Source organism: Juglans microcarpa x Juglans regia, chromosome 2S (assembly GCF_004785595.1).
Source record: "Juglans microcarpa x Juglans regia isolate MS1-56 chromosome 2S, Jm3101_v1.0, whole genome shotgun sequence".
Lineage (NCBI taxonomy): Eukaryota > Viridiplantae > Streptophyta > Magnoliopsida > Fagales > Juglandaceae > Juglans > Juglans microcarpa x Juglans regia.
This window is the reverse complement of record NC_054597.1, coordinates 13,097,380-13,107,927: the sequence shown is the minus strand read 5'-3', so window position 1 is coordinate 13,107,927 and position 10,548 is coordinate 13,097,380. Positions and strand designations below refer to the sequence as shown.

The 10,548-nt window shown below is 31.3% G+C and overlaps 1 protein-coding gene across 1 annotated transcript; it reads right to left on the bottom strand.

The window, feature by feature from the left end:
* Positions 1-1,672: 1,672 nt before the first annotated feature.
* Positions 1,673-4,204, bottom strand: LOC121253666 (xyloglucan endotransglucosylase/hydrolase protein 9-like). The gene is made up of 4 exons (XM_041153669.1): positions 3,962-4,204; positions 3,660-3,760; positions 2,968-3,161; positions 1,673-2,361 (listed from the first exon to the last, which is right to left on the bottom strand). Exons 1-4 carry the CDS (start codon positions 4,125-4,127, stop codon positions 1,941-1,943), a joined length of 882 nt encoding a protein of 293 aa, XP_041009603.1. The 5' UTR covers positions 4,128-4,204; the 3' UTR covers positions 1,673-1,940.
* Between the last annotated feature and the right edge of the window lie 6,344 nt (positions 4,205-10,548).

The following is a 10,548-nucleotide window of genomic DNA, read 5'->3' as shown; positions in this document are numbered from 1 at the left end:
GCCCCTCATCGACGTCGTTGCCCTCAACGACAGTTACTCTCTCTCTCTCTCTCTCTTTCCCTCTGGCCTTTGGGAAAGGAAAAGAAGGGAAAGGGTAGGAGGATGTGGGCTAGGGGAAGTGAAAAAAAAAAAAAAAACTTAACTGATGTGACGCACTAACATTGTGTCACATCAGTTTGTGGAATCTTTTGTGTTCCTAGTATTTTTCATAGTTAAATTTAAGGATATTAATAGACTAATAATCAATGTGATAATTATTAAAGAATAATATTAATAGGCTAATAACAAATTATATGTACACACTACACATCATAGTATAACTATCATACATATTACATATATTAGGATAAATAAAACTTGACTAGTTAATAGTGAGATATACCATGTATAATATATATATATATATATATATATATATATATTCTAAGACTATTAATTTATTATCTAAATTCTAATATAGTAGTATACATTCAAACACAATATTTAGCTTGTATTTGATAGGCTAGTTGTGTTTCCTATTTATCATTTATGTAGCCATAAATGATTGGATGATGGACTTTGCCATTAGATAATGCTGCGCATGGCTGCTCTTGCTTGTTAGTTATTATTTGGAGCCTTGGATGCTAGCTTGGGCCTTGGCCCGATGGTTGAATAATAAATTTATTTATTTTAATTGATTTAGAAGTATGAGACCCTAATATGAAAAGTATCAAGAATGGCCTAAAGGCTTACTGTATATTTTTTAATTTCTTTAAATTGAAATTTTTACTTTTTCGGTTTGTATAGTATATGATATCTCCTTAGTTATATTTTTAATTTTCTCATATCTATAATCTTTTTTTTTTCTTTTTTTCTTTTTTTTTTTAATAAATTTGAAACTTCAAAGCCCAAAACAATGATCTATTATATATCAAGTATGAAAAAACAGTTCAAATCTAAATCCGATCCATTAATGAATCAAAATCCGAGTCAAATTTTCTAGAAACACTTCGACTCAATAGGTGCTCAGCCCTACCATTTGTTTGCAGATCGTTTGAGCAAGTTGCAGGATTTGCTGAAAATTGCATCAAAATGGCTGATTTCTAAATGGCGGACATACTTATGATACAAACAAAGCTTGCCAATAATTGGTTGGATTTTTCCCCCACGAAGAAACACTTTATCCACTCTCACAAATAAACAGCTGCGTCGTCTTTAAAACCATCTATGCTTTGAGTAGTTTTAAGCAAATCTGCGGCTGCGTTTGGTGCAAGACTTGAAATCAGCTGAATTCAGTCTAATTTTAAACTACATCTAACATCCAAATATTTAACTCTTAAAATACTAAACTCATCTTAATATTCAAATACACTTTAAACTTAATTTATATAGACTCTAAATAACTTTCTCTAATATTCAATTCACTACTATTCATAAAGAGCTAAATTTAACTCAACATCTACAAACGCAATTAAACTCTACATCCAAACGCAGTCTGAATCATCAGAAAGAACAAAACTTAGTGCAATTTAAGTAATAGAGTATTCTCAAAATATTTCACTATCATTCATTATTTTGTTAATATTTTTTTATTATTTTTTAATATTTTATTATTAATTTTTTACTATTATTTATAAAATATTTGAAATTATCTCACAACTTTAAACACAAAACAATTTAATTTCAACTTTTCAACGAGATAATATCGTTATAATATAACATACAATATTTTTTATTTTTTTTTTTACATTAACAAACCTGAAAAACGAATATTGAAACAAACATGGAGCACACGTTTTATGACTTTTTGATTTGGTTCCCCCAACCTGCCCTATCCTTTTTTACAATGGTCCCACCCCCATAACATGTTTATGACTTTGATCTGATCTCCCAACCTCCCCATACTTTTGTTTTTGTTCTTTTTTACAAAGTTCCCAACTCCTCTCCTCCGCAGGCCACCACTAGTGGCGGTGGTGCATGCACTCCGGAGGCAGGACAGGGAACCTAGCCGTGTCAGTGCAATAGTCATAGACCATGTAGTTGGCTCTAACCCACATCAGCTGGTGGCTTTGGTGCACATTTAGCTCCGACAATGTGGGCTCGTCCCACCAATACCTCCTCTCCGCATTGCTTATACACTTCTTGGCATTATCAGCAGCCGCCACCGACACCGGGCACTCACAACCATCAATTTCGAAGCCCTTGTAGGTGGCTATGAAGGGTGCATGGGTCCAGTCAGTCTTGATCCGGCCACCCTGTGTGGCCCAGTCATCCGCATTCCAAATTGAGCTGTAGACACCCATGGCTTGGTCCTTGGGAAATGGTATACCTTTGTTTTCCATGTTGGTATGCAATCTTATTGGGGTCTCATCAACCAGAAACCTAAACAAAACCAACAAGTAGAAGACGATTTAGTGCTATATTCGCTATGAATATAGATTCAATGTCAACTAAATTAAATTTTTTGTCATTTTCATTCATATACAATGGTAAAACTCAGAACAATAAAAAACAAACATTTGGAATTATTGCTACGTTTGACATGCAAACATGATGTGTACGAAATTGGCTACATGCCAAAAGCAGAACAGAATAGGCATCTGTCTGTATCTCTGCACAACATCTAGTACGTGGACCTTGGGGGCGATGGGAGGGGGCCAAGAATCAAGATTCTACCCACTTTTCTGTGGGTTTGTTTATTTGTTTTTTTCTTGTTATCTTGGGGCAACGCAAATTTAGCTCAATCTGCTCTGATTAACACAACACAAAGGATATGTTGCTTTATGCAGAAGCTTTTCAGACCCATGAAAACTGTGTGTCTAGCGACCTTCGGCCCATTTGAGATCATAAAACAAACGTGTAAACGCCAATAATACTTCAAGCTAATATTACATATACTTGCATATATCTCAAGAACAAACAAGACTAAATGTAGCATATGTTGTGTAATCATAGAAATGGTGTGAGAAGGACCGAAGGAGTGCTTACACAACTTGGCGCTGGTTCCAAAAGAGGGAGTAGGAGTGGAACTCCTTGGTAGGATCGAACCAGAGGTTCAGCCTCTGCTCTCGGTTACCCACACCGTTCACATACACATTGGTCTGGACCGAGTAAGGTTCACCAGTGGTGTTTCCCAGAAACTCGAAATCAAACTCATTGTGATTTGGACCGTCCGATGACATCTGTGCCAAACGATATGAGAACATGAGGAAAACGATAAGATGGACCCCACAAAAATATCCTCACTATCAGCCAAAACAACAGAGAAAAAAGATAATTGAATACCGACGCCAGAGCCATACAGATATAGTACAAATAATTGTACCAGATAAAGACAATTAAAATGATCAAACTGTAAAATGTTTTGTGATTCTCAACGAATAGAGACTGTCCAATAGCAATTTTAACTGAGTAGGTAGAAGATAGCAGTAACCTATATTGTCATGAGTTCACTTCAGAAAAGATCAAAGCCTATATTGTCTGCATATGGGCAAAAACGTTCAATGCATCGAGTGAGTTGTGCTGTCAACTGCTCGAATGGGGTCACAGGTGTTACAGTCCCAGGAGTTGAGCATTTGGCAAATTGATAGATATGAACATATGGTGTAACGTGCAAGAGCAAAAGCAACGTGGAAAGAAGTGTAAAACAGACTCGTCAAGAAGGGAAATATAACGCTTACATAGAAAGCGGTGACTGTTCCTGCAGAGTCACCCTCCACAAGCTTAATCTGAATGCTCACTTTCCCAAACATATACTTGCTCTTCGATGAAAACCCCGCGCCTGAAATTTCCCACCCATGACTTGATTAGTCTTTCTATGTACAAACAACGGAACAGAAGAAAACAAGAACAGGAAACATGTACAATAACAACCAGCAACCATTGGAAACGACTAAAAGGGAAGGAAAACAGAAACCCAACAGACCCATCTCAACAAAAAGATGAAAAGCTTGATTCTTTTAAGCAGGAAAATGATCAGTACCGGAATGGTTGTCAAGTTTGAGCTTAAGAAGCTCTCCTTCATGAATGAAATGGTCCAGAGCCCAGCTTGGCTGAAAAAGCTCCTCAAACTTTGCCGAGCTAACCAATCCCACCACCAATACAAGACCCACAAAGAAACCAAAGAACACAGACACTGGAACACCCATTGCAACTGCGCGTGATAGAGTTAAGAGGGAGTGAGCACGGTGAAGCTTCTGCACTGAAATGCTCTATAGAATATAACAAAATTGGCTTTTTTATAGTGTAAAAATTTTATGTGCAGTAATTTTATATAATTTTTTTATTAATGTAATTGAGAATGTCATTTTTTTTAATGTAAAATAATTAATTGGATATCATATTAGTAATAAAATGTACAAAAAAAATACGTAAAAACAAATAACAGAACATTTCTATTTGGTTATTGGCTTCTTTCACAACCAACCTCACTATCTTCTCCTCTTCTATTGCCACGTCATTCTTGACCTCATGCCACGTGAGATTAAATATCAGATAACTCAGTGGATTGAAAAACATATAAGAGGTTATAAGTTTTGCACATTATTTAAAAAAAAAAAATTAGGATCGTTATAAATATTTTTTTTGAACTATTTCTTTTAACAAAATATTTAGTAGATAAATTAAGTAGTTATAAGATATTAGATTTAATAAGATGTGAGTCTCTAACAATTATTTTAAAATAAACAAATACAATGTAAGATAAATAAAATAAAGGAATTTATGTTTCATTTGATTATTAAATTCATCTTAACTTATCATTATAATTTTTTTAAATTTTAATATAAAATATAATAAATAATTTAATTTTTTCAAATCTTAAAATAATAATAATATTTTATCATCTCAATTCAATTTAACTCAGTTCAACATCTAAACGTAATTTTAAAATAAAAAATTTAATTATTTATTTTTTTTAAATAAATAATTAAAATAATTTTTTTATAATCTGATAAATAAAATATAAAAGTACGATTAAAAATTGCAGCGAATTGTTGTGTGCTACACAAGGCTTCATCGCGATGATCTATGCCGACATATCAAGCCATTTTTCAGATCATTTCTTAAACAAAAAAACATAAAAGGTACGTAGTGGTTAGGTTTAGCATTGCCCAATTGAGCAGGGCATTGGTTGGAGTGGCACTGAGCAAGTAAAAGGAGGATGGTTCATTAAAAGTCTAATTAAATATAAAATATAATAAATTTTACTAAAATAAAGCTGCAAAATAGATAAGTATGAAATTATAAACTATAGTAAATTGATAAGTTTATTTAAATTTAAAAAGTTACTATTCATTTATCAAATTTATTTTTAATTCATTTTTAATCTTTAAAAATATTTTTTATTTATATTTAATCTCCAACTATCTTATAATAATAATATAAGAATTAAATCAAATTATTAATTAACATATAATTAATATAATTATAAAATATAATTAGTTTGATAATTTTTATCAAACTAATACCAATGCTCTGAGTTGGGATCTCATCAAACGATGATTAATTTCCCCGCGTGGATAAATACAGCTGGTTCACACAGCCGTCCAGTTGTCACTGGCATCTGTACAGCCCAGTTGTAAGTTTTTTTTTTTTTTTTTTTTTAATAACACCCAGTTGTAAGTTTCTGTTTGGTTTTTCACTTTGGGGGAAAGGCAGTGCCAGCTGGAGTGTGAAAGTTAAGGTATGGATTAAATAATGAGATAAGATGTTATTAAATAAAATATTATTATAATATTATTATTATTTTAAAATTTTAAAATTAAATTATTTATTATATTTTATATAAAAAAATTATAATAATTAAATAAAATGAACTAAAATACTTTTATTACCTAAACAAGCCGACACTCTTCTTATAATGAGAAATAATTTATATATAATATTTTTTATAATATTTTATACAAAAAAATTTTAAATGAAAAGTATTTTTAAAAAATATCTTATAAAAATAATATTATTTTTAAAAATATCTTTATTTTATAATATTATTATGTAATATATTTTATAATATATTGTGTGTTTCATACGATATTATGCCAGCTGTAGAGGTGTGCCTGTATTTACTTGGGGGAGTGCGGAGACGCGCTCATTTAACTCCTGTAATCGATGCTGTGGGGGAGAGAGGATGGCGAGAGTTGAGGCTCAAAGTCTCGAGAACCATTAAAAAGCAGTGCATTATTACTAAGGTTAGGTGTATAAATAAATTTTCTATAAAAACTTTATATTTTAATTTAAATTAATAAATTAAATCTATTTTATAATCCAACGCCAGTTTATAAAATTAAATTTTTTATGTGAGATTTTTATGTAGGTCAAATAATTTCTCTAATTATAAACATCATGTCATGCTTTCATCCACCTATTCCATGCCTGAATTATGGAAAGATTGGTTGTCCGGTGGCAGATATGGTTTACATCATGTATCTTTAAATGCTTACTCATTTAGAGGATGGCTACCACTACCATAACATTTATGTCAATTTTTATGAATTATTATATTCTCTAGTTTATGGGTAGAGTATACAACTCGTATTATTTAAATGATAAGATATGATTTGTAATATATGCATTTTACTAAATGTTTATCTTTATACACTGATTTGAGAATATATTTTTTCATTTTTTTTTATAGGAGATGTTCGAGATTCTGAAATTTTATACCTCAATTCTCTTTGTAAAAGAAATGTTTTTTTTTTTTTAAATAAGGGTTAAATTTACAAAATCCCTTCAAATTATTGCCCAATTTGCAATTACTATCAATCTTAACAATCACCTCTATACTATTAAAAAAAAAAAAAAAAGTAGAGAAGACATTGAGAAACTTAAAAAATGAGTAAATTTGATTCAAAAATAAAATAAAATCGATGCTGGGAAATGGGCAAAATGGGGCTGAAGTTATGGTACCGAGTATCATATTTGAAAATTTACTTCCATTTAAAAATTTTCAGGAAATAATAAAAAAATGAATATTTTATTAATTGGTGTAAGTTCATTAAAATCCCCTTCCTAGTAGCAAAGGTAAATAATAAGAATATTAGATTAGACTGTTAGTGGGTCTCTGATGCCTTTAAGCTATTAGTGTGTTAACAAAGAAAAGGAAGTGATTATAGCATTATGAGTTTTGTTGGTTAATTGTATGATTAATTCCACAAACAAAAGGAATTTCATTGGCTGTAAAGTTGTTTTCGTTAAGAAAATTATGATGATGTTATCTATAATTAATTAAAGAACAGGGGCTATCCAATGATATCTCACCACATGGAAGAAGATATTTCTCTGGTCTTTCATATGCCCACTCCCCCGTAGTACAGTATACCGTTGAGAGTATATGCTTGTGAGTTTTAGTACTCATTTTTGTACACATTACACGTTATACTTATATTTATATTTTTTTTATTAAATTAATTAAATTCTTTTACTCATCATCCCTATATTACAAAAGGATAAAAAAATTATATGTAACATGTAGTATAGTAATGATAAATAAAATTTTTTATATGCTTATATCTAGGTGTGTAACCGGTCTGGTTCGATTCTATTTTAGTTAAAACTTAGGACCGAACCCGTATGCACCGGTTTTGAATTTTCAAAAACCGATTATGTACCCGTTGCCCTTCTAAATTAGTACTTCTAATTTTACCAATTCCGGTCCGGTTTGATATGAATTTCCAATTTTAATAATATTAGTATTAGGTTATAAAATGTAATTAATATATTAATATACATTAGAATACTAATGTATACTAATTAATTAAACCAAAATGTAATTAATATACTAATGTATATTAGTATTACTAATGTATTATGTATTTATCAAAAGGAATATGTTGAGAATTTATTAGGCCATAAAATATTATTAATATATATTTTTAATAATATTTTATGCTTAAAGTATATGATCAAATAAATTTTTATGTTATAAATTATAATAACATTATCTTATATATAATTATAATTTATATAATTATATATATTATATATAATATTAAGAAAATTAATTTAAAATATATAATATAGTTAACCGGTCTGGTCCTAAAAGGTGTAGAACTGAAATCAGACAATTTTGGAACTAAGGACCGGTTCCACCTGTTCAGGACGGTCTGGAAAGGTTTTTCGATTTCCTAGTTAATTTTTATACCCCTACTTATATCACAGGTTGGAAAGTGATTAGATATTCTTACGAGATTAATGCTAGATATATTTTTAAGTAAGTCTTGGGTATTTTTTTTAAATAAAATAAATTTAAAATTGAATAATGATAGTATTACTACCTTACTACTACTTATTTATTACTCAATTTGTATTTATTTTTTTTAATTTTTTATTTTATTTAATGATTAAGGAAGTGAGTATTAGTAAAGTTATATATTTTTTTAATTTTTTCTTAGTAATTAAGGATGTTAAAAAAATACATAAAAAAAATTATAAAAAATAAAAAAATTTAAAATATACTTAGATAGTAGGTAGGTAAAAGTGCACAAGATTTATATATATTAAAACTGTAAGTATTATTTTTATTTTAAAAATTGAGTTGGGGGTGTGATTGACCATTGAGAGAGACAGAGAGTCGGCAGATGGGGGTAAATTGCAGCCTAGGAAAATTCATTTTCCTGCTGAAAATGTAAAAACAAATTGTGTCCCAATCTTTACTCATTTTACACTCACATGTCTTTTAGAATGAAATTTTAGTTGAAAAAGTAGCACTCCACATATATTCTTAATTCTGAATTCTAATTTATTTACTTAAAAAAAACTTATATAAGTAAGAGAAATAATAGTCGCAATCGTAAATGCACAAGTACTACGCAATCACGTTGAAAAATTAAAAAAATACGGAACTTACATGAAAAAAAAAATTAATTTTTTAATAGCAGATCTCACTCTTTTTCAAAGCGACTAATAATACTTGCGTACTCCATGACTGCATGTAGCATTACACCTTTTTTTTTTTTTTTTTGCAAAGGAATATTTGATGTGTAACACTCAGGCTCTAAGCCCAGGTTCCGTTGAAGGCAGCCCGATTGCACGAAGCCCGACCCATGGTGATCACTTGAAGGGAGGCTCGAACGGCGTCGTTTGGTGAGTGCTTTTTCCCCTTTCTGTTGCACTGTTTCTCTTCTCCGTGAGATTTTGTTTTCCTTTGCGCTGTAGTTCCGCAAACCTCCCATTCCGTGTGTCTCTTCCCACGTTTCTACAGTTTTTTTTCAGTTTCTCACACGGAAATTTCCTCACCACATTTGAAACACTCAGACTCTCCCTTTACATAGATTTTTTTTGTTTAATCCTTGGCTGGCGCTGCATTCTCTCTGTGGGTCCTCAAAACTTCGTTGTTGTTGGCTGGTTCCGCAACGGTGAGCCATATCTCTCTTCCTCCCTCTCCTTCTGTTTCCCTTGCCTCTCCCACTGCTTCGTGACTTTCTTGGGTGTTTGCTCTGTACAGTCGACTCGTGGGTCTCAAGATTCTAGTGTTGCCGTTGAGTCTCGGACTAGAAGTGCTAGTTTTGGTAAAAAAAATCCTTCCTTCCACCGTCAGATTTCAGTCTTGATATTTTCATTTTACCCGCTATTTATTTTCACGCACACCCTCTTTGTTGCAGTTCACTATGCACACACTCAGTTTATTTTTTTCTCGTCTTAACAGATTTTTTTCCATAGAGCAGTGCCCTTTGTGTCTGTCAGTTGTTGTCATAGAATCCAACGCCGATAAGCCACATTACTCTCTCCTTCTCATTTATTCATTGCTTAGTAAAAGGGAGATTTTCTTTTTTTTTTTTGTGATTTTAAGTTTGGTTATTTTAATTATTTATGTTAAAGTGTGGTGTTTTGGGTCGTTGTGTGTGGCGTATGGAAGTGATTGATGGCTGCTCGGGGTGGTTTATTGACTGTGTGTGCAATGGGTGTTTGAGCTGGTTGTGTTGAGCATATTATGAGTGGCGCAGATACCCAAGCCTTGAAATGTTGAATGATTAAAAAAATACATGATAGTTGCGTTGAAGTTTTACATTGAAGGTTGGAATTGACGTGTTGTTTGTGTTATGTTTTAAACATAGAAGTTGCTGTAGTTGATTTTGGGAGATGTTTTATGGTTGGTTTGGTGTTGGTAAAAGGTGGTTGTATGGTTTGAGTTTGGCTATTGGGTGGAGATGTTTGTGGCTGTATTGGAGTTTAAATGCTAATGGTTTGAGGAGAGGACTATTCGGGTTTAATTTTATGAGAGTTATTGAGTTAAAAATGGGCTATTTTGGATTATTACACAATAAATAGTATCTTTCTAGATTGGTTTATTAAATGTTGGGTATATGTTTTGTTTAGGTGGTGTTACTACTAGAGTTCCGACTCAAGGCATTGATAATACACGGAAGTCAGGTAAGTAGGGTTCATATACTAGTTTTGCATAAAAGAAATAAAATGAGGTTGACTTTGAAAATAAGTATGTTTGTTTTGGAAAGAAATCTGAAAACGACCTCAGATGTTTATTATGTATATGCATAAATTCTATATCAGAAAAAGTATTTCTGTCATGACTAGTGTAAACATGAGCTAATTTTGTACATTTTGTTTCTGAAC